General features: G+C 41.1%; 1 protein-coding gene across 1 annotated transcript in view; it reads left to right on the top strand.

Annotated features, from left to right (window-relative positions):
- Positions 1-25,874, top strand: part of LOC146642451 (cholecystokinin receptor-like) — a 70,032-nt gene that overhangs the window by 34,181 nt on the left and 9,977 nt on the right. Inside the window, exon 3 of the mRNA XM_085398363.1 lies at positions 22,263-22,524. Coding sequence (XP_085254489.1) covers positions 22,263-22,524 — 262 coding nt within the window. The remainder of the gene's footprint in view (positions 1-22,262; positions 22,525-25,874) is intronic.

Raw genomic sequence — 25,874 nt, 5'->3', positions numbered from 1 at the left:
CAGGGGGGAGATATCATCACCCCCACCCGAGATTGGGTACATAGCCCCAAGTGCGATAGGAGAAGGATCGTTGAGTGCGAGAGGAACTGACCTGAAAAATAGGATCATGGCCACTACGGGCAATACCTACAACCACGATTACCGACACTAACAAGCTGATCTACAGTACGGCAGCAGTGATCAGTGAGATGCTTGGCTACAAGTTGAACAGCCACAAGGGGCAGTACCCTCCATGGAGAAGGAGGCTAGAGGGCAAGATCAAAGTAGCACGGAGGGAGGTTAGCCAACTAACAGAGTTGCAGAAAGGTGCGACAAATAAGGTGCCTAAGAAATACAGCAAGCTGTCCATACCTGAGGCCTTGGAAACTGCCAAGCAAAGACTCACAGCCTTGGCCAGCCGCTTGAGGAGGTACACCAGAGAGATAGAAGGCAGGAGAATAAACCAGCTGTTCTCCACAGAACCAGCAAAGGTGTACTCTCAGTGGCAAGGGAACAATAAGAGAACAGCACCACCAAGGCTGGAGACGGAGCAATACTGGAAGAGCATATGGGAGAAGGATGCAACCCATAACGGCAATGCTCAGTGGCTAGTGGATCTGAGGGCAGACCACAGCGACCTCCCTGAACAGGGTCCAGTAACCATCACAGTGGCAGATATCCAAGAAAGGGTCTCCAGTATGAAGAGTTGGACAGCACCAGGGCCCGACATGGTTCACGCCTACTGGCTGAAGAAGCTGACTGCACTCCACGAGCGTCTGGCAGCACAAATGAACCAGCTGCTAGTTAACGAGAGACACCCGGAATGGCTAACTGAAGGCCAGACGGTCCTGATCCCCAAGGACCCCAAGAAGGGACCGGTCCCCTCCAACTACCGACCAATAACCTGCCTCAGTACTACATGGAAGCTCCTGTCAGGCATCATATCGGCTAAGATGAACAGGCACATGGGTCAATACATGAGCGGGACACAGAAAGGAATTGGCAAGAATACCAGAGCCGAGACTGCAAGACCAGACTGACCAACCTGTGCACTGCCTGGATTGATTACAAGAAGGCCTATGACTCAATGCCCCACAGCTGGATACTGGAATGCCTAGAATTGTACAAGATCAATGGGACCCTAAGAGCCTTCATCAGGAACTCAATGGGGATGTGGCGTACAACACTAGAGGCCAACTCCAAGCCCATAGCACAAGTTACCATCAAGTGCGGGATCTACCAAGGAGATGCTCTGTCCCCACTGCTGTTCTGCATAGGCCTGAACCCCCTCAGTGAGATCATTAACAAGACTGGCTACGGATACCGACTACGGAACGGAGCAGTTGTCAGCCACCTCCTGTACATGGATGACATCAAGCTGTATGCCAAGAGTGAACGAGACATCGATTCACTGATCCACACTACCAGGCTATACAGCAATGACATTGGAATGTCGTTCGGACTGGAGAAGTGTAGTCGGATGGTAACAAAGAGAGGGAAGGTAGTCAGAACTGAGGGGATTGAACTACCAGAAGGCAACATTGCAGACATAGAGGACAGTTACAAGTACCTGGGGATCCCGCAGGCAAATGGGAACCATGAAGAGGCCGCTAGAAAGGCTGCAACCACCAAGTACCTGCAGAGGGTCAGGCAAGTCCTGAGGAGTCAGCTGAATGGTAAGAACAAGATCCGGGCCATCAACACATACGCCCTGCCCGTGATCAGGTACCCTGCTGGGGTAATAGGCTGGCCAAAGGAGGAGATAGAAGCCACTGACATAAAGACAAGAAAGCTCCTGACCATGCATGGAGGGTTTCACCCCAAGTCCAGCACCCTGAGGCTGTACGCTAAGCGGAAGGAAGGGGGCCGGGGACTGGTGAGTGTCAGCACCACAGTCCAGGATGAGACAAGGAACATCCAAGAATACATTGGGAAGATGGCCCCAACTGACCGAGTGCTCAGTGAATACCTCAGGCAGCAGAAACCTAAGAAAGAGGAGGGAGACGAGGAACCATCATGGAAGGACAGGCCCCTGCACGGTATGTACCACCGGCAGATAGAGGAGGTGGCTGATATCCAGAAATCCTACCAGTGGCTGGACAAAGCTGGACTGAAAGACAGCACAGAGGCACTAATCATGGCAGCACAAGAACAAGCTCTGAGTACAAGATCCATAGAGGCTGGGGTCTATCACACCAGGCAAGACCCCAGGTGCAGGCTGTGTAAAGATGCCCCAGAGACAATCCAGCACATAACAGCAGGGTGCAAGATGCTAGCAGGCAAGGCATACATGGAACGCCATAACCAAGTGGCCGGCATAGTGTACAGGAACATCTGTGCCGAGTATAACCTGGAAGTCCCGAGGTCAAAATGGGAGAAGCCCCCAAGGGTGGTGGAGAATGACCGAGCTAAGATCCTGTGGGACTTCCAGATACAGACGGACAAAATGGTGGTGGCTAACCAACCGGACATAGTGGTGGTAGACAAACAGAAGAAGACGGCCGTAGTGATCGATGTAGCGGTTCCCAATGACAGCAATATCAGGAAGAAGGAACACGAGAAGCTGGAGAAATACCAAGGGCTCAGAGAAGAGCTCGAGAGGATGTGGAGGGTGAAGGTAACGGTGGTCCCCGTGGTAATCGGAGCACTAGGTGCGGTGACTCCCAAGCTAGGCGAGTGGCTCCAGCAGATCCCGGGAACAACATCGGAGATCTCTGTCCAGAAGAGCGCAGTCCTGGGAACAGCTAAGATACTGCGCAGGACCCTCAAGCTCCCAGGCCTCTGGTAGAGGACCCGAGCTTGAAGGATAAACCGCCCGCAGGGGCGTGCTGGGTGTTTTTTTTGTGTATATATATATATATATATATATATATATATATATATGTGTATGTGTGTATATGTGTGTGTGTGTATATATATATATATATATATTGAAGTAGAGGCTTTAAAACCAAGTTAACGCTGAAAGTACAAACATCACTATTGTCACATAACTTTGCCGACATGTGGCCAACAGCAATGTTTTAATGTTCTTCATTATTAAACATTCGCACATAAATAAGTGACATCATATTCAGTACTTACTTTTGACAGTTCACTCTTCGGCCGCTCCCTTCTGCTGTCTGCCGTATTTTGCGGCAAAATTATCCACACCCACCGCCGCGCTATGGATTGTGGGATATATGGGACCACGACGCATGCACCGGACCACGCTTGATATTTGGGGAAATTGACGGCGCATTTGGAGTATGCATTTGAAGTACACTTCGAAATGGGACAGCTGTCGTCGCGTGGCGGTGACGTAATCGCACTCAAAATGCGTACTTCAAGCGTGCGGTCTCTTAATTGGGACACAGCCACACACTAGACGTATAATACACCATTCATCCTTCTACTTGCCCATTCATCTAAGCATCCACCGATCTGCCCCAGCTCGGTAATCATATGAATAATAGCCCCTGTGCTGTTTCCATGGCAGTTATGAGATTGATGTTGTAATATTCAGAGAGTATGCTTTCATGTACGAGCACAATCTTCAATCATATTTAGGCATCCATGTTTGTGTTTTTGCTGCTGGCTGTGTGATGCAATTCCTCTGAGGTGCACTTTGCATTAATGCATTAGAGTTTGGGAGGTTCGTGGCTTACAGTAAACTTCTGAACAGAAACAGCTGTAAGGATATCTGGCACCTGTAACACACTAATTCCACTGGTACAGTTTTAAGAGCTTTGTACTTCTTGAGGCCATCCTTAAGCAGAAAATTAGGTTGATAGGTTTGTAGCTTGAACCTATTCGCTGGAACGTTGAAGACAATATAATTACACAGCAAGCAAGACACGAAGTAGGCAAAGTTCTTCATGTTTCTCGTGCACGGGAGAGAACCGGACAAACGCCGTTCCTTCGCTTGACCCCAGTTGCTCTCGTCTGCTCCCCCGTAACACTGCTCTTTTATTGAGGTTACATGAATATGCATAGGTTCATTAACGTACGACGTATACATACACACAAAGAGTACCTTGCCTTTGTGTGTGTGTGTGTGTGTGTGTGTGTGTGGGGTCAGAGTGTGACCCCATAAATGACTTCCCTAAACCTGCTGGTCTGGAAGTCCAGCAGTTCATCTATACAAAAGGCACTTAGACTAAAACAGATATAGATACGTTTATCCTACCATAAAACAATAAGACAAGGTACGACCTCTCCCATGCTTCCAGAGTGCTCTGGAATGCACACAAAGTTTGCAGACTATTAAGGATCAAACCTTAATAGTCAATACAAAACCTAACATAGGTGTTACTAGAATAAACAGGCATGGTTTCACCCGAGGAATGCAAATCTTTTCTCCCAGGCTCAGGTGTGCCGAGAGATCTGCAACAACAAACTTCAGAGCTTCAAAAGCCAGTTATCAGGCTGTGAGTGTTGACTCGAGTCAGGTTTAATGAAAAAAAAAAAAAAAAAGGATTAGAGCATCTTCATTTGGAGCAGAGACAGTGCAGGGGGGAAATGTAAACATTTGGTTCGGTTAGTTGTCTAGTAATTAATTTGTCAGCACCTCATCCAGAATTGCAGCAGAAAATCCTCTCGTCAAACAAAATCCTCACAATTCTGCCAAGTTGCAGAGAGTGAAGCTTTGATCAGTGCATCTGAAAACTCTATCAAAAGAAGCAGTAACTAACTAACTTGGTGCGTGGCTATGAAAGAAAGATACACGATGAGACATGGTAGTTTTCAAGGCGTGTACAAAATCACTGTGGTGGCCGGCACTAAGTAGGGTTAGCTGAGAATCTGGTGAAGAGAGGTTGAGTGCGCTGGCCTTATGAGTCCCCGGCTTAATCACCCACCGGTGCGAGCAATCAGCAGAACACAGAGGCCCCTCCCAGGGGTGGAGATGCCAGTTCAGAGGGAGACACACTAGCACACACCCGGACCATGACAACGCTTGCAAATTATGTTAATGGTTTTATGAAATAGTTTGATAAACATTTGTGGAAATGCCGATGTAGGGGGGGCGCTTCCTACACCTGTGGCATGCACTTGTGTCTCTGTAAATGAATTGATTAGGTGAAGCTTTTGCCACAGTTATCACAGCAGTATGGTTTTTCTCCCGTGTGAGTACACTGGTCTTTTCAAGTTACCTGAGTGAGTGAACCTTTTTCCGCACTCATCACAGGGGAATGGTTTTTCTCCTGTGTGGGTGTGTTGATGTCTTTTCAAAGGACTTAAGTGAGTGAAGGTAAGTCCACACGCTTCACATAGGAATGTTTTTTTCCCCACTGTGCCCAAACTGATGTACCTGAAAATGAACTAATTGAGCAAAGCTCTGGCCACACTTATCGCAAGAGTAGGGTTTTTATCCAGTGTGCAGACGCTGATGGACCTTCAAACTTAATGTTTTGAACATTTTCCCACACTGCTCACAGAGGTATTGTTTGGTGTCAACTTTCGTGCGCAGATCCAGCTGTTCTTCAACTGAATCTACCCCCTTCTCATAATTGGAGTCAATTATGCAATTTTAGTGAAAGGTAAGTAAAAATATATCCTGGCTGTACCTGTAATGCCAAAAATGCTAAACTAACTTTGGCAACATTTTTATGTCACTGTTGACCTTTCACCTTCACATAAGATAAGATAAACCTTTATTAGTCTCACACGTAGGAAATTTGTTTGTTCACAGCAGAAAGTGGACAGTAAAAAGTTAAGAGCAGCAAAAATTAAGAAAAACAATAGAGTAGAACAAGATAAAATAGAATAAAATACTATGCTGCATCAGAAAAATTGCACTTAGTGATATTGCACATAAGGGGGATAGGTAAACATAATGAGTGTATAAATTTCAGAGTAAAAGCTCTTAGCAATAAAGAGAGAGTTTGGCAAATTTCAGTCAAGTTTACTACTGTGTATCACACTAGGGTTGGGCGATATGTAAAAATTTTCCAACCGACAATCGTCAGTCCAATAATCAACGATGGGCGATACATTTGCACATACACAGACTTTTTGATAGGAATGTAATCATGCACGGACTGATTTGCACGTTTACAACACAGAGGAAATCCATACATGGAGAAACTAATTTCCCCCCAAAATTTAGGGCTGTCAGCATTGCGGCTTCGTAGCTTACCAAAGTCGTACTAAAACATTTTGACAGATTTTTGAGTGCCGTGTACCACATAAAATCAGTTCGTGGTCAGTTAGCATAACCAGAACTCATGCATAAGGCACACTTTTGAGGAAATGAAAGGATTTTAAGCACCCCTTAAAGTCCGAAAAATACGGTCAAAAGTCAAAATGAAAAAAGTCAAAATTTTATAATGCCTCAAAGGATTCGAACCAAACATCTCAATATCTAAACATCTTACCTTGGGCATGGGCATCTGAGAGGTTCAGCCTTTGACTATCTCTGATTGGTTTAGTCCATGATATGGGCATAATATGTTTGTTGTTGATCACACAGAGTTGCGGAGACTTTTTTTTTTTTACTCGAGCTGGCTGGTAGCACCGGTGCAACCTAGGATTCTTTTGGCGGCACATTGGCAAAATGTGCGGGTGTTGCCGTGCGCTACTGGATATTGTGGTAATTCCCTATGTTATTTCTGATAGGTTTGTAGCATAAACCTATTCGCTGGAAAGTTAAGGACAATCTGCTACGCAGCAAAAAGCAAGACACAAGGCACCAAAGTTCTCTGGTTTACTCATGCATGAGGGAGACCTGGCTGGGGCCAAGTGTCGTTCCACCACTTGACCACCGTCAGACTCTCAGCCAGGTTCCCCATAGCACTCCTTTTATTGTGGTTACATGAATATGCATAGGGTCATTAACATATAACATCTTACATAGGTATACATGTGAACAAAGAATAGTGTGTGTGTGTGTGTGTGTGTGTGTGTGTGTGTGTGTGTGTGTGAGGTCAACCCTGTGAAGACTCCCCAAACGCTGGTGCCAGGAGCGGGTCCATCTGAACAAAAGGCTCTTATACTTAAAGAGATATACATGTGCCATATATCAACAAGAGAAGATACGACCTCTCCTAGGAGGTGTGTAATCTATGCCAGAACACTCTGTAGAGGAGTGAACGCACCCCCCCCTCTTCGTGCTACACAGAGTTGTTACAGACCTCCTAGGATGAGACATTCTTTCAATCTACAAATGATTATACACCTCTAAGCATATATGGTTAAATATTTCTTAATACAAATGACAATAACAAAATCTAAACCCATCAATTTCCCCTTTCTGTGCGTCTGTGCAGGGACACGCGCGTGACACACAAATAGATCAAAGTGCAGCAGCACGGAGTCGGTGCTGCGGCACTTCAGCAGCGTGTTCATATAGAGATTGAAAATGTGACATCAAAACCGCAAAGGATTGTAGGTACGAGTGGCAAGTGGTAGTAGCGCACGCAGGCTTTCACAAGAAAACAGTCACACAGCAATAAAAAGAAACAAAGAATAGCCAAAAGCTGTTGTATTATTAACTGCAATAGCCGGTTGCATGACAGTGACGGGAAGCCGATGGGTAGAGAGATTGGTTTTAATCGGATTCCGTTGTGGAAGAGAAATTGTTCAAGCCATGTTTCCGAAGTAACAAAGAGCCAACGGATGGCCTGGATTGCAGCCATTCGAAGACCAAATATAACATTCCAGAACACTCCAGCTCACATGTTAGTCTGCTCCAAGCATTTCCACAAAGGTAAGTCTTCTTTTGTAGTTATTACGTAATTTATCATAACAAAATTGTTGATATAGGTTACAAATAAGTCTTATATTGATTTGAATTGAATTCGCTGCACTATGCTGCTTTGTTTGCTGTGGCTTTGCGGGCTAATGTTTGTTGTGTTTTGTAGGAAAACCAGCCTACAAAATCCTGGAATGCGATCCAGACTGGGCACCCTCTATCAGCCTGGGTCATACGGAGTTTAAAGCTGCTACCACAGCCAGATTTGATCGGTTAAGCGGGAGAGCGACATCAAAACAGCCACGAGAAGTCCCGCATATATGTGCCCAAGAGTTGTATTGAAGCAATCAAGTGATGAATAACTTTTTTCCAGTATGTTGTATTGATATGGTTATTTATTTTTTGCATTGAAGAAAGAAAAAAATTTAACAACAGCTGTGAAATTGAATAGTCCAAATCACCAAAGAAACTGGACCTGGGCTTTTTGCAGGGGTCTGAAGTTACTTAACATTTTTTGAGTGTATGCACTCACACTTAGGACCATATAATAATAAATATGTGCGTGATGAAAGTTGGGCAACACTAGGGCTGCCACAAACGATTATTTTGATAGTCGACTAGTCACCAATTATTTTTGCGATTAGTCGACTAATTAAATCATGCATCCATTGGACGTAAAACGTACAGCTTATTGCACCAGCATCTGCTCTTATATAACTATTATTAGCTTACAGCTATAAGTGTTTAAGGTATGTGCTAACTAAAAATAAAGACAAGATGAGAGTTTATTAAATTTTAATAACATTTGCAGATTGTTTCAATGGAGTTTAATCTGCTTGACGTTTATTCAGCTGGGTAAAAACTATAACTTTAATCTCAGCCAAACCAATTTAATCAGGAACAAATAAAATACTAAAAAAAGCCAAACAATAACATTTTTAAGTTATCTAAGTAACTTATATATCATGTTTAACCTGAGTAGCGAAAGACGGCGGAGGGTTTGAAAACGATTTGCCGGGAGTCCGGTGTTCTCAACAAACTCTAGTTAGCCTTGAACCCCGGCTAGCTATCGAGCTGGTGGGTAACAGACGTCTCCGAAAACGTTGGAGTGCTTTTGAAAATATGTGGTGTCTTGATAAACTGAGCAGATATTTGAAGTTTACACAGCTACATTCTGACCTGAAAATATGTTAATCGTTTATTTTGTGACCCAGAAAGAATAATAAGAGTAATATTAAAACTAACTAGCTGCTGCCATTGTTGACAACTGAGCTGGGCCGCGCTATGAATTCTGGGACACCGCGTCTTCTTCTTCGGGGTTTAACGGCAGCTGGCATCCTTGTACATACAGTGCTGCCATCTTCTGTTTCAGTCCGTTATTACACTCTTAAATACTACTACTTATTCCTGCGTCTTTTGGGATCTTACAAAGCGTCAAACGACGCGTCGACTGTTAAATTAGACGTAATCGTGACTAGCTGACTAATCGTGGCAGCCCTAGGCAGCACGCTAACGTCTTTACTCCATTCTGTATGCTCCTATGGGTCTAACCCTTTCACTCCTTTGATTTTTTTTCCTCGTACTTTGTTTTTGCCTTTTTGTCAAGTCGGTCTTTGTACAGACCTGCTGTGTTCTCCTTCGTTTTGTACATAATTGTTTTTGGGGCAAATAAAATGCAGGTATGGATTAAAACCGCAGAATTAATGATTACCGGTGCTGGAAATGCTAGTGCTTGATGCAGTGTTTCAATTTTGCTGCCACTAGTACCTACAATGCAACGCGCGAAACTCACGTGGTCTGTCGATCTCTAAGCAGCGCCTTCATGATTGGTTTAGGCCACGATGTGGGCATGTTGTCTGGTGTTGGCCACACGGAGACTTAGCCTACGTTCACACTGCAGGTCTTAATGTTCAATTTCGATTATTTGATCAAATCTGATTTTTTTGTCTGCTTGTTCACACTACAAATAAAATGTGACAACAAACGCGCTCTAGTGTGAACCCTCAAAGCGGCCCGCATGCGCAAAAGAAGACATCACACACAACGTGCTCTGGTTAGATCCAGACCTAACAGTATTGTTTGACTGATGGCCTTAATATAAAGACTTGTTTCGGACTTTACGTTTCCCAATTTTTCATTAAGTTATAAAGTTATTTTGTTATTTACATATGGCCTAATAATTATCCTTATTGCTGTTTTAGAGATGAGTGGTGCTTCAAAGGATAGTTGCAGATTTTTGTCAGAATCTGCAGATTATACAGTACAAATAAAATGTTCACGTTTCTCCAACGTTGTCTTCCCAACAGTTTCACTGGATGGCCAGGAAGCGCTCACGATGTCTTGTCCGGCGCTGATAATTGGCGTCTGTTTTGTGTCAGTGACGTAAAAGACGGATTTAATGCGACATGACCGTTCACACAGCAGTCGCTTTCTAAAACATCAGATATGTATCGGATTCAGTACCACATACGAAAGTGACCCAGGTCGGATTTGAAAATATCGGATTTGAACAGCAGTCACATTAATCCAGCTCTTACTGAACTGTGAGAATGCACCTTATCAATGCATGAGGGAAGTGCAAAACGTGGTCGCAGTACTATTTATCCAAAGACTGCTCATATTTATCATCTCCTTACAGGAAATAAAACGTACTTCCTATCTTTCAGAAAAAAACATCTCCAATTGGCTTAGATTATTCACAAGTGAAAAAAAAAGGATAATACAGCACTTAAAAGGAACACATAAAATTTACATTACATTTAGCTAACGATTAGCTTGCTATGCTAGCAAAGTTAGTCAATTCACCGGAAATGAACAGGAATCATAAAAACAGAGGTACATCGGCATCAACAATTCCATTTCCCAACAGGCGGAAGAGTAAAATCCAACTTCGTGTCTTCACACATAACTTTTTTTTTTTTTAAACAAGGACTAAGGAAAAATTCCCAGTGAGCTGCGCCGACCAGCATACATAGCCTTTAGTGATGTGTCGGTCACGAACGAAATGGCTCTTAGAGCCGGGTCTTTGAACGACACTAGCCGGCTCCTTATCGCGTGCCGTGGGTGCGTTTTTTTTTCCTTTCTCTCACCTTCTCTCGCACTTTTTTTCCGCTTCACTCCGCATGCGAGTCTTGTGCCTTACGCTGGGATGAGAGGGGAGGAGGAACAGAGCAGGAGGGGGAGAGAGAGAGAAAGAGAGCCAGGGACAACAACGGCACATTAGAAAGGTATAGTAATCATCCACAACTATTTTCAGTTATATGAAAATGATAAAGGATTCAAAAAGTTTATTCATGCAGGCCCATATGACAGAGAATACATTTTATGTGGAGTGAATAAATAAAAGTATATTTACGGTGGCCCCAAGAGACAAAGGACGTACAAACTTCAAAACACGTCAGAACTCTGAAGCACGTACAAAACACAACAGAAGTGCTCCAGGATGCTAGGCGCAGTGTTGATCTTTTGTTACCAAGTGGCTACAGAAGCCAGCAAGTACAAACGACTGGATTTGGTGTGTGGTAGTAACAGGTAAATGAACATTTTTTTTAAATTATTTGAATATATATGAGTGCTTGTGTATAAATACACAGACAATACACATATGCTTTCAATTGTGTAATTTAAGTGATCTAGGTAGCTCTGTTTTGGAAGTTCAGTTCATGCTAGAAATGTGTTTTGGAGTTTGTACATGTTTTGTCTTTAGGGGCCACCACATATATTTATATATAAAAATATATGTGCGACAGACTGGCGACCTGTCCAGGGTGTACCCCGCCTCTCGCCCTAGGACAGCTGGGATAGGCTCCAGCGCCCCCCGCGACCCTGGAAAGGATAAGCGGAAGTGAATGAATGAATGAATATATAAATAAAACCACTTTTTTTTTTTACATTAGTAATTCCTTTTGTGCATAATTTTATATTATTGTTAATAATAAATTAGATAAAGCAACAAAACAACCCGAAGAGCCGGTTGGGAGCCGAAAGAGTCGGCTCTTTTTAGTGAGCCGAGCCAAAAGAGCCGGTTCTCTAAAAAGAGCCGGAAATCCCATCACTAATAGCCTTAACGTTGTTTTCCTTCGCTACTTCGCTACTCAAGGTCACAAGCACTACATAACATAGCGCCACCTACTGGTATTCCTTGGGATCAGCAGTTAATTTTCATGAGGCAATTTTAGGTGGGTTACACTTGGAATGCCATGTCTCCTCCTTATCTAATGTGTCATGTTAAAGTGACTTACCTCTGCCGCTGTCAGCATTTGGCTGCTGGTGTTACTCGGCTCCACAAATTCCTCCATCAGTTTATCAGCTCTGACAAACATAAAGATAGTAAGTTTAGAGAAAAATGATCCAAATACTGCCTTAAAAACAACACTGATGTTAAGACTTCTCATTCAAGCACATAAACGAATAACCACATATGTACCTTTAAAATTTAGCTTGAAAATATGATGAAATACTTTAAAGTAGCAATAAGAAAGATAATCAATCAGAATCAGAATACTTTATTAATCCCAAAGGAAATTAGGGCAAATCAAGTTAGATACTTCAAATTTCCAGACATTTCATCTTGTGTTTGTGCCTAGTTTTAAAGATAAACTGGACCTGAAATAGGAATTCAACTGAAAATAACACAATAACAAGTAAAAAACACTCTAAATGTCCTTTGATTTACTATAACTACCACTGACCACCAGTTTTTTTCTTACCCTTGGTATGTGAGGGACATTTGTTTCGGTCCTGCTTAATGCTTGCCTTCACTGAACTCTGAGAGATGTACCGATGGTTTCCATGGTATCCAAAGTTGACTCCACTTCATAAGGTCCCAGAAGTGAATTTAATAATCAACACCAAGTATCTCCATTATTTTGGGCTGCAGCTGGTAGTCCTTCTTTACTTGTCAGCCTTGGTGAGCTTGGCTTACCCACAGTGTTGGGAAGGTTACTTTTAAAATGTATTCCAGTACAGAATACAGAATACATGCCCCAAAATGTATTTTGTAACGTATTCCGTTAAGTTACTCAATGTGAGTAACGTATTCTGAATACTTTGGATTACTTAATATATTGTTATGCTTTTTACAACTACATGAATGTTGCTATCACATCCTGCAAATCCTTGTTTGTTTTTCTTTACCAATTAACTGTTAGGCCCAACTTAAGATAATATATGTAATGTAGAGGAGCAAAGACTTGGGTATGTTTGTATAAGCTGTTTTGTCTTCTTAAAGATAATAAAAAAAGCACAGTCTTTCCTTAACATTTTTTTTATTTATAAAGCTGACAAGTGGAAGACAAACATAAAATATGCCATTGAAAAGTATTTACTGTTATGGTCACCAACATCACTTAGTTAAAACAAAAAGTAGCCTTGCACAAGGAGAAAAAATATCAGCATTTTCAATGACTGTTTTCTTATTAGGACAAAAAAAGGCAATATATAAAATTATACTCAAAAATGAAAAATATATTATTTTGGCATTTACTGTCAATATTATTCTTCCACCAATAATTTTAAATTACAAAAGATTTTTCAATACAACTCAGATACTCAAACTCAATGTAACAATGAGAAATTACATTTTAAACCTTACCCCTAGATATAATTTTTAAAACAAGACATATGTTTTAATGCAACTCAGCAACATTACCTTATGGCCATTTAACAAAGGCATGCAACAAAGAACTGTCCAAGGTGTCAGTGCTGAACTGCTTGGTTGAAAACCTTAATTGGCCACAAAAATCAAATAATTGGCGAACAATTGCAGTAAACATATGAGGTGCTGCTTTTTGAATGCATGCCAAAAACAAATACTAAAGACTACAAAATACTGAGGTTTCGAGCCCTATCTGTGAATATCAAGATAGTTTCAGCAGACTACCTACATCTGTTTCGCCTAGTCTACAGTCCAGTAAAGGCGGTTGTAACGCAGCAAGAGCACCTGTTCAAAGTGTTTGTCTGTCATGCGGTTACGGTGTGGGGTGAAAACAAGTCCTCCGTGGCTAAAGAGACGCTCGACAGGAGCACTTGACGGCAGAGTTGTATTGTATTTTAAGAAGAGGGCTCTGATCAATGGATATCCCTTTAATGAGGTCAATGTCTTATCTGAATCTTGAAGATACCTCTGTACCTCATCCTCCGCTGTAGAACAGGTCACCTGTGTACTCTGAAAACTGAAGAAGCTGTCGTCATCATCTTCCGGCTCATTTCCCACTGAGGCATGTCCAGTGGTGCTGGTGTCATTAGAAGGTTCTGTGTTGAGGAGACGGGCCTCTTGGACCATTGTTCTTCTCATGGATTCTCTCTCATCATCAGCAAGCCACCAGAGTCGAAATTTTGGGATGGTGGATGCTGCCATCCTTGCTTCATGGGAGGCTAATACAGCTGCAAATCGAGTGTCAATTGCTTTGATGATTGCTAAGAGGATGTGAGTTGAAAATTGCACTTGTGTCAACTTTTCAGATAACTTTGCTTTCAGACTGAGAAGGGTGGGAATCACATATCCGAAATAGCAGTTCTTTTCCCCCTGGAGCAGGTTGACTGAGTAGGCAAGTGGTTTCAGAGTGGCTGCATACTCTTTGAGAAACACTGTCTCTTGAGGATGCAGTTTTGCCACCTTCAGTTGTTCACAGATTTCATTGAGCTGACTTTCAGGTAGATTCATTAGCTTCTCGATTGCATGGTATTCTGAGCTCCACCTAGTCACTGAAGGCACAACACATCTCATTTGGGCAATTTCTTCAATTACATCAGAAGCACCTGATGAGCGATGAGCCTTATTCCAGATGGCTGCACATTTTGCCTTTGCACTCCTATATAATTTTCTGGAAACACCCTGCTGTGAAGCAGCTTTATCAAGGTCAGTCGTGGCAATGAGATTTAGTGTGTGCGCAGCACATCGATGGTGTGGTGGCAAAAAGAAGTTCACCTCCTCGTGTTCTTGCTCCTCCTCAAGTACTGTAGTGACATCATTAAATTGTACATCATCTGTGTCTTCCAGATCATCTTCTGTTTCTGAATCTCCATATTCATTGAAAGCTTTTACAAAATTGCTCCCATTGTCTGTGACTGTAGCACTAACCTTGCCTTGGATTTGGAATTCAGCATGAACCTGACTTATTTTGGCGGCAATAACATCATAAGTGTGATGGCTTCTTATCCTCTCACATGCCAGTGCAGCAGACTTGCGATCCAATGTGTCTGACTCGATCCAGTGACATGTAATGCCAATGAAACTTCTGTGATGCGCAGTCCAGATATCTGCTGTTGTGCACACATTTTGAGTATGTAGAAGAATTTCAGTTATTGCTTCCTTCATTTTTGGAAAGGTTTTCTCAATGTGAGTCATCAATGTTTTTCTGCAAACAGGACTCCTGCCCCCACTTAGTCCTTCAACCATCTTACGGAATGAGGTGTTCTCAACGGTAGAAAAGGGCTGCACTTCATTGACTATGAAGTCAAATATCAAGGAATTTACTCTCCTTTGGGTGATGGCTGGAGTGCTAAGGATGGCTTGTTTGAGAGGAGGAGGGGCTGTGTCTTTGCCATCATCAACATGATCCGATGTATTTGCTTTGGGTAAACTGTGTATAACCCTGGGATGCATCCTCTGGAAAAAAAAAAGAGAGACCAACCAAAAAATAAAATATTACTGATGAAGAAATTGTTTTGTATTTGAGATCACTGCAAAAAGGTTGGGCAACTGGACGAATATCTCGACTATCAACAATAAGTTGAGCCTTTCGCCAATTGTTTTTACAAGAGGAATTTTTTAATTTTTTTTGCCCATGAGTAAGTATAATAATAATAATGTTGGTTGAAGGTAAGAGAAGCAGTCAATGGAAAATATAATAGCGGTGTTTTAACGGCATAAACAAATGCAGCGATTCATTTACTCAAACTCATAACAGAATGAAAGAAAAGCAGTAGTCTATCTTCAGAAAAAAACAAAACATTTAATTTAAATAAACAAACCACAATGGTGGGGAGGGATACCAAGAAACTGACTTCTTTTTCCACTTTAACTGTGTTCCAGTGTTTATGTCTTAGATACTCGACCAAAAAACAAATAAGTTAAAAACCAAAATGTCACTTCCAGCGACCATAAAAAAATATCAGAGGTAAAGTTAAGTTTTTTGTGCAATTTGGTGCATCTCGAATAAATAAATGAATAATCCAAAAAGTAGCTATGTTAATACAGAAACTCCAACAAGAAAAAATATCCCCCCAAAACTAAACTTTCTATTTATGTTCTAAATGCGCAAATCAGTCCGTGCATTATTACATTGCTCCGCCCATTAACAAGTCACCTGCACGATTATGTTGGTTATCGTTTGACTGACGATTGTCGGTTGGAAAAAATTTTAATCTCGCCCAACCTTAATGTCCACCCTACTGTTAATCATTTTGGGATGGCTTTCACAACTGCACACCATAATTTACAGCTCGTTAATGCTATCCATCAAGTTTACCCGTCTATGAACTAACATTAGCTAACGCCAGCTAACAATGTTAGCTAAAATCACAGCAATATTATATCGAAGCTACTGAAGTGGCACATAGCCTAGGTAGCTACCACAACTAAAATAAGATATTTGCAGTATGTTAACTTTAGTTTTTTTAAAATAACTTACTTTCAGATGTTTTCTTAGGTTGGAGGTGGAGTCTTTTGACGCAGAGAGCATCTTCTTTGCTGGCAAGCAGAGTTTGCATTGCACTGTGAAATTCCGCCCATCCCTTTCTTCTTTGAATATGAAATGGTGTTGGAACTTCCAACTCTGAAATGCATTCCTGCCCAACGTGCACTGCTGACTCTGTTGGCTGGCTCCGGCTGGCTCTGGCTCCATTGTTTGACTAACGCCACCAACAGGACGCTTTTTTTTCTTTTTTACAGCCTCTTCTCGCGTGTTTTGTTTGGGTTTCGAGCCGCAATGCGCGGCGTGGAATGACCAAAATTACAGAGGACCGCCATTTATTTCAACAAAGTAACTGTATTCTAAATACCACCTTTTTAAACTGTAACTGTAACGGAATACAGTTACTCATATTTTGTATTTTAAATACGTAACGGCGGTACATGTATTCCGTTACTCCCCAACTCTGCTTACCCATTTTGCTATTTGCTGCAGGTTCTACAACTCATAGCACAGATCCTCTCTGGAGTAGGGTGCCTGGCTGAATGATACCGAGCACAGCTAAAACCTGGCTAACAAGCCAGCTATTACGAAACCAATATAAGCAGTTCTACCTGGTTAGGAGGGACTGAACTTTAAAAATAAGAAAGAGGGGGCCACTGTAGGTAGCTTTGTCCTGTCAAAAACCTGAAAAATGCTAAATGAAAAATACACCTCAGAGGCCAGTGTGGGGGAACCCCTTCAGTATTGGTTGGAGTTTAATTTTCTTTAGAGGTTTCATAAATCGGTCCATCGATGGTGCTGATCTCATCTCAGTGTTGACTTCTAGTGGCTGTAATAAAACAGATGGTCTGATATTTTTTTCTCTGAAATATTGAAAGGGTTGAAGAATTAGGGCCAAACTTTCCGACTAAGAGCACATTAGTCTGGTTTGAATTTCCTTGTGCTGTCTGTGTAACAGTGTCATGAGTTTAAATCACTGAAGGATCAGTGCTGTACATCACCTGAAAGTGCATTTCCTGTCAGTATGGATCTACAGAGCCTCACGGCCATCAGTTACTATAAGTGTAGGGTTTAAAAACATCACTCATGTGAACTTGTGACTCTACAGGCCTCAGTAATGACTATAAACCTACTTATCTTTATTAATATGTCCTCAGAAGTCCTCATGCAGTTTACAGGCTATATATGAAAGTGTCACTGCTGCAGTCATTCATTCCTAAAACCTGCATCTTCCATGTTTGTTGGCTTGGTCCCCAACCATGTGTTCATTTATAACTTACATCCACAAACACACACAACATAATACAAACTTAATACATTTGACTTCAAATGATTTTTACTGCCCTTTCTTTTAATCCTGCTGTTTGTTTGCTTTCTAATGCACCATTGAATGTGCTATATAAATAACACTTGCATTTCTCCATCATTGCATTGTTTATTTGATTATACCTCTTCTTTGCCTTGCGGTGAAAGAATGAACATAACAACATTCCTCCCTTTCCGTGTTCCCTTTCTCTGCAATCAGTGTAAGCCGGTGCCGTGGCTGAGCATCGCCGACTTCAAGCAATAACAAAAGAAAACCCCTGTGTGCGATTTGATCTCTCTCCATGTCTGTGCTTAGCACTTGAAAGAGACATGTGGGCGTGAGAGACTTACAGTGTGAGACGACTTACAGTGTCTGTGCTCTGTGTTAAGATTTGCATGTGCTGACTGTGCCACCCACCTCCTTCTGCGTAGACATGCAGTGGACAGTGGACAACAATGATGGCAGTCAGGATTCTTTCATGGAAACAGGCTGGCACAGTCAGAGTCTCTTTGACAAAAAGTGTAACAGCATATTTAGCACTCTGGTAACAGGTCATACTGCTCTTCTTGATTAATAGAAAAAAAATCCATGGACACAATACAGGGTACCCTGTAAACATACATTATGTTTGCACATTGTGCAGCATATGCAGTTTCTACATATTTTCGTAAACTGGCACCATTACAATTGGGATCAAATTGCCTGTTAGCAACTCTTTTTGTAATGCTCCTGGCCCTGTTGAATGAGCTCACTGACTCACCCAAAAGCAGACAAAAGGGCAACAGGCTGCCAGTAATATCAAAGATTGTGTATTTAAACAGAAGGTCTTATACAAACGTGCTTGGAAAAACAAAAAACTTGAAGAAATCTAAAAGAGAAGTAGAGCTACCAAAAGGTGCAAGCCAGAATTAAACAAAGTGGAGACAAAAGGAATGGGAAACAGACCAAGACTGAGGAAACTGAGACACACTAAATACACACCATAGACCGAGAGAGGCAATAAAAACAGGTGAACTCACTCAAACACTGATGAGGGTGGAAAAAGAACAAAAGAGGAAGGCAAAAGTAAAAAAACCACAAGAAGAACTAATCAAGAACTAACAAGACTAAAAGGGTGAACCAAGTAAAGTCAACAGATAAAACAGATAAAAGAGTAGGGGAAAAACCATCAAAGAAACAAAACGAGAAAAAACAGGACTTCTAACTAAAAGTGTAGTTTGTTACAAAAACCATGACATACACAAAATTAAGGATGCAGGAAGATGTTCTACAGTTATAATGTGAGTCTGACAGTATTAGCGATGGGCCAAATCAACAAGCTGCACTGCAGTTTTTACAAAGCAACGCACATTTCTTACACTGCGGTATTTTTGCACACCCCACGGGAGAGGAGTACCTTATAGTCTGAATGCCCCCACTCGTGCTAAGCCAAAGTATTCAAATAATCATTGCATATTTAGGATAATAATTTCACTATTCATATAGTTTTCGAGGGTCATAAAAAATCAAGTTCAAGTATTAAAAGGAAGATTACATTTTGCTAGAGGAGCTTTGCATGATGAGTATTCTTTCAAATATCCACTTTATCTTATACCTTTGGCCCTGAAGTAAGTAATGAAGTATTCTGATTCTGACTGTAATTAAGCTCAGTGTTCATGATTCAACAATAAGAAGGAAAGTGGGCAGACTGGGCATCCATGGGAGGGTTCTAAGGAGAAAACCACTGCTGACTTAAAAGAACACAAGAAAAAAGATAAAACCTTAATGATCCCTACAACTTTCGGGAAATTGTTCTGTGGATTGACGAGACAAAAGCTGGATGGTTTGGAAGGTTTCTGTCCAAGGCCAAGTCAAAGACCGGACTTATGCTTCTCCACGGCCTTCAACTGGCCTTTAATGCTCGACTTCTGCAAAGATGAGTGGGCCAAAATTCCTCCACAACGATGTGAAGGACTCATGTTGCAGTTATTGCGGTAAAGGGTGGCAAAACTAGCTATTAGGTTTAGAAGGCAAGTACTTTTTCACACAGCAACAGTCAACTCAAGGTGCTTTATACTGTTAGGCAAAGACCCTACAATAATATTTAAAAAATGCATTTTGTACTTACTCAGAATATCTTTGTCTAGAGTTAAAATTTGTTTGATGATCTGACAAATATACCAAGAAACTAGGAAATCAAGGAGAGGAAAATACTTTTTACTGCACTGGGTTTACTGATTTGGTTGGACTAATGATTGCCTGATTATCAAGGGGCAGCTTTGTTATCCCTTCAGGTTTCATGCAAGTGAAGCAGCAATCAAAAGGTTACCCGTCTTGCAAAGAACTGAAATACTGTTTTTTCTACAGCTCATGGAACAGAAAAGGCATTCAGACGTCTTTTTGTGCAGCTGATGTTCTCTTTGTTGTTGAATATCTTTGCCAGTCAGCTCCTTTGTTCTGGTGGCGCAGGAATAAGATACAGCTCCTCCCTGCTCCCATCAGATCCACATCAAATCCAACACCAACTATCCTTGCTGTTTCCCCTTTTTTTTTCTCTGGGGGTTTCAATCCTTGCGTTTTTCACTCAATATATACTTACATCCTTAATCTTTTACCTTTGATAAGATAGAAAAGCTTATCACAATAGAAAGGAACACAGTTTTGGTTTTTTTAATCACAGGTTTGCAGGAAAAGCCTGCACCAAAGGATGAAGGGAAACAGTTTCTGACCACCACTCAAAAGCTTAGTATTGTTCCTGTAAATTGAGTTGCACCGTGCTCACAGGAGAATGCAGAATGACTTCCTCCCATGAGTGATAACGTAAAGCCCTGGTTTAGGCAGGATATGTTCTTCCGTCCTGGAGGAACAATGAATGGGGATTAATATGCTGCGTGACAAAGAAATGGAGGATTGAGGTTGCTGCCTCTCATAGCAACAGAGGTTCAGCGCAGGGAATTTATTCCTGCTTGTGACACACAGGTATGTGCGTGTGCTTTTTGCCTCATCTGGACTCACAATTCGAGCACAGACACACAACAAGTTATTTCATTCCCCCTCAGCTGATTATTGCAAATTCAACTTGGCCTTGGTTTGTGTCTGTGGGAGTAAGGACGGACCCGACCACATAGTTCACACTTTTGACACACTTTTTTTCCCCAGTTGCAGCTTTTCAGCTGCCAGCCACACATACACACAACAACAACAACAAACTCATCATGTCCCAGCACGTTGAATATGGGAGGCCTCCCGCCCACCCCCACGTGGGGGTCGCCTCCCTTTCTTTGTTGTGTTATAGGGTCTACCTTACAATTTAAGGCACCTTGAGGCAACTGTTGTTGTGATTAGGCATTGTATAAATAAAGTTGAAATGAATTGTAAACTCTAAACATCCACCAGGTCTCTGGTGACCTGGGTTAGGCTTTGTGGTAAAGTTTGAGTTTAGCTGATTTTCACTCGTTACAAGACTTAATTGAAATGTAACATCCTTTAGCCTTTTTTGCTGTTTCCCATGTGTCTAAAACAAAATGTGACCATAACCTGGATTTTAACACCAGCTATTTAAAACTCATACCAAAAACCTGTTAGACTTGTAAAGGTCCTTTCATTCCTAAGCTAAAGTTCTTGCTTACATTGGAATGCAGTCTGGGTAGCGATGTCACTCTCCAGGCAGTGAAGATGGCATCACTGGTAACATTGTTATCACATAAATTATGCTCTGTATGCTTCACGTCTAAAGTGCATAGTGCATTCACATTTCTAAAAGGGTGCTTAAAGCCCACAAGTTAAATTGGCTTTCTAGTCTGACTGATATCCAGATAGCAGAGACTTTAAACCTAATCTGGGCGATGTTTGGCACTTAGTTACAGCATTGAAAAGTATCCTGTTGGATCTGTGGCTGAACTGTTGCCATCAGTCAGTTTTGGTCCAGAGAAAACAGGGCCACATTGCTACTGTTGATGGAGCAGCCTGACATTTATTTGACTTTGAACTAGGAGGCTCTTGTATTGCAAGGGTGTGTTCTTTCACATACTTTTCTCCTCTGTAAATAGTCACGGCTGCTTATGACATGTTTAAACAAACAATTTGTTTGTTAGTGTTAACTAAAAGATGAGCAAATATTAGACTTAAATGTATGTGCTTAGTACTGCTCTATTTCCAAAATGTGCCATTAGTACATAGACATGTTTCTTGTCAACAGGTTGATATTTGTTATACTGAGTAAAAGTGATGGCACATTTTGTGAGATATTCCAAGGGGATGGGTTATGTCATAAAAATAATTCAGGTAATATTCTCTTTCTCATGTTTTCCTCTTGTGGACACAGGGGATCCAATTAAGCAGCACAATACAAAATGTTAAATGCAATTTTAACATGATGTAGAGCGATTTTGCCAGGTGTGCCACTTAAAAGTCAGGAGTAAAGCATGTTTTCAGTCAAATGAATGAACAAATATGTCTGCCTTCTTTTTCACTTTATGCTTTTAGTTCAGTTCAGATGTTTTTCGGTATCTCAGGGTGGCACCCGGAGAATCTTGTGGAGAGTCCAAACTGAAGGATAACCAAATGATTTATCTATTGAGAAGTACGAACGTAGAATGTAAATTTTGCAACAATGTGTCTCTTTGTGTATAAGAAGTGAGTCGACTGGCTTTGCAAATGTTTTCTTAGTCTCATTTATTTTCTCTTCCAGGAGTCTCCGTCAGCATCTCCACCTTCAGCCTGGTGGCCATTGCTATCGAAAGATACAGTGCCATCTGTAACCCACTGAAATCCCGTGCATGGCAGACTCGATCTCACGCCTATCGCGTCATCGCTGCTACCTGGGTGGTGTCATTGTTAATCATGGTGCCCTATCCGGTGTTTAGCACTCTCAAGTCTTTCCCAAGGCATAATGGTACTGTGGGCCGCATGTGCCGCTTGGACTGGCCCAATCCACAATCTGAGCAGGCCTGGTAAGTGCTTATTAACATGTTATGTTAAACTATTTGCCGCCAGAGAAAGAAATATAAAAGATAGGTGAAAAAAAGCATGGTCTGTAATCAGTTTATCAGACATATCTTTATGTAAAGAAAAAAATATCTGTGTGGGCTGGATGACTAGTTTGGAAATGATGACTGCCAGCTATTTTAAAGCAATAATATCTACCATTCTCAATAGATAAACTCTTGCCAGCGTCTGTGAAAAGCAAGACTTCACATGCATTACAATTATTTGGTGTGATGTCTTCACAACCTTGACAGGGATAAGTGAGTAAAATATGAATGCAATGGAAATGGAATACAGTTTCCATGGCTTTGCTTCCAAAAGTGTGGAAATTCTTGGATTCTCACTTACATTAAGTGGAATTATGTCATTTGTGACCAAGAAGAAGTAACTAAAAGTTTCTTTTACTGAAAACGCTGCGTCCAGATAAGCAGAATCAACTTTTTGGGAATCAAGTTTTCGACTATAAATTGATGACATTTCAATACAATTTTCCTGTCAACTACAAATCCATCTCCTGTCAGTATAATCTGGTCAACTATAGATCAAAGTCTTTTCAGTAGCTAATTATAACAGGACAACTTTGAATCAATATTTTTCCTATGGCATTACTATTACACTGTCAGGTTTCATCAATATTTTAACTTTGATTTGATATTTATTTAGCATTGAGATTTCAATCTTGACCATAATGATGATTTGGATGAAAAAAACAACATTAATTTAATGTGATTTTGCTATTTGGGCAGAACCGTATTAGATTACTAAAACCGTGATTTTTTTGCGAGAATGTCTCACGACAGTGACGTAAGTGAGTGCGCCGTTAGTGACAACAGCTGTGTGCAGATCAACAGTGGATCATATATCGATTGTGGGAGAGAGTATGAGCGTGCAGCGTTTAAAGCGTGGAAGTACTGACCTTACTTTGAGTTTGATTCCATAAAAAGTGACAAAAACATTAGCGTCCATCGTGCGTGGGAAGAAAACTTCTTTTTACTGCGAAAATAACCCCTAAACTTCCAAGCAAGCACCGAGTGCACTATGACATAATGGGAAATTCACAAAGAAACTCGTGGATTCTTCAACTGACCGCGGCACACCTGCACCAGGGTAAACCTCCGCCTACCGCAGTCCTGCTTTACAGGTGAAAATAGAGCAACAGGACCGCTGAGTCTTTGACTTTATTTATTTTCTGCGGTGTTTTACTTGCATCTATTTGAAAGAGTGAGTGTAAACACAAAAAACATTTTATTTTATGTGCTGGAATGTGCAGAAAATAGGTTTAAATGTTAAACTAATTTATTCAAGTCAGAGAATGTTGCATATAATTAAATTTTTGCTTGATGCATAAAGTTGAAAGATTAAAGCTGATAAAACAAGTTTTAAAAAGAGACTTTTCCATTTGATTACATTTTGTATGATGGATTATGCAGAAAACGTATACCAATAAATGGAGGCACTAGGAAAAAAAGGAAATAACTACATTATTACACAAATATTCTGCAGATAATGTGTCTACCCTCAGTGTGATCATTTCACTGTCTTTTTAAATTAATGCAATAATTTCTTCTTTCCCTACTCTTTGCTTAGAAAGAGGGAAGAGCAAATCTTATGAGAAGGTCAAGAGAGAACCGATTATTGCCGTTACAGTCTGGATTGCTCCACGTTAGGAAATTCATCTATTCATCTATAGCTCTCTAAAGGCCAGTAAAACCAGCTTTCTTGTTCAAAAGCTCCCCCAAATAGATGGATACCACCTCAGAGAAGACACGTTAAATCCTCTTGGGATATACTACTCAGGGATTTTTATAGATCTGTCTGTGAAAACTTTGGATTCTGTACGATGGTGCAATTAAAGTGAAGAAGAAGATGAACATGGCCAGAACTTGTACATCTCTTTTTCTCTCTTTTTGACAGCCTTTTGTGGTGGAACACTGACGAATTCTCTTTTCTCTGACTGTCTATCAAGCTCTTAAGCTTCACTGAGAAAGATGAGGCAGTGGGAGAGCAGTTAATTAGCCTGTTCAGTGAGGAGGTGGAGGAGGAAGGAGAAGACAATCAAGACTCAGATGTCAAAAGTTTCCATGTCACAGAGTACAAGCGCATTTCAACTTTTAATTCCTTGTCAGGGGTTAAAGCTTCCTAAGAGATAACACAATCTAGCTTTCGCTAGATGAAATGGACACCTAATCACCGAAGCAGCCATTTTTAGGTTGAGATCCATAAAAGAGCCATAAAGTGGTTAAAAGTCAAAGTCAAGCAAAGTATATATTTGCACTTACACATCATGTTCACTGACAAAGTTGCAAAAAGTACTCTGAAACGATGACTAATCTTATTCATTATTCACTCCACGTTTTGATCTGAGCAGATAACATTTTGCATTAAAAAGGAAACTGTATGGTTCTAACATTATGAATGGAGTGTCTTTGACTCTGTCGATTTTTCATTATCAGCGTTGGACCTTTATTTAGACCTAAAATACATCTAAATCGTATCTAAATTACAGCTGATCAACTATTCAGATCAGAGCTCTGATTTTCAGTAGATAAACGAGTGCAAGATTTGGGTCTAAAACAGAAGCCTATGTTAGTGTTGCACATCTGCATTCCTTTTAATAGCTATCTGTAGGTGACTTAGGTGATTGGTAAATGGACTGGTTCTCACATTACATTACTTTTCTACTCTACTAGAGCACTCAAAGCATGTTATTCATAAAGGCACTCTTTTCTATGCCTAAGTGCTTTCTATCTAACATTCAATGCAACTGCAAAAAAACTTGTTGTTCTGTTGTTGGCCTTTCAATTTAGCTCTTGCCGCAGCCAGAATAAAAGTCACGAAAGAACAGATTTTCTCTATCGTGAAACTGTATTAATAATAATGACAGCTCTTCACTATAGCCAGTGTAATATGTTGATCGTTATTATCATTTTGCACTTCTTCCTCATGAAGGTGTGCGCTGTCACTCCCTTTCCTGTTCAAGCACTTCTTCAACCAGTTAGCATTCTACCAACGCAAAACATTATCAATGGCAGATTAAGTTCTGCACACAGGCATCACTCTGGGAGCCAAAAACTACATAGACTAATGTGGTACCATAAATTCTGCTGGAGGCTTCACCATGGGACTTCCTACTCAGTGAAACTATGGTGGATTTCTTTTTATGTACAATCTCTGCTTCTATCTCAGACTTAATAAAGCAAAGCATAGCTGGATTTTACAATTTTATTTAAAGATGACTCTTGCAATTAATTTGTTAATTCTTCTTTTTGTTTGTTTTAGTAGTTTTCAGATGCATAACCATACAGCTAAAATCCAC

Source organism: Rhamphochromis longiceps, linkage group LG23 (genome assembly GCF_057381845.1).
Source record: "Rhamphochromis longiceps isolate RC_006_pf linkage group LG23, R_longiceps_female_GT1.1, whole genome shotgun sequence".
Classification (NCBI taxonomy): Eukaryota; Metazoa; Chordata; class Actinopteri; order Cichliformes; family Cichlidae; genus Rhamphochromis; species Rhamphochromis longiceps.
This window is presented reverse-complemented; position numbering and strand designations above follow the sequence as displayed.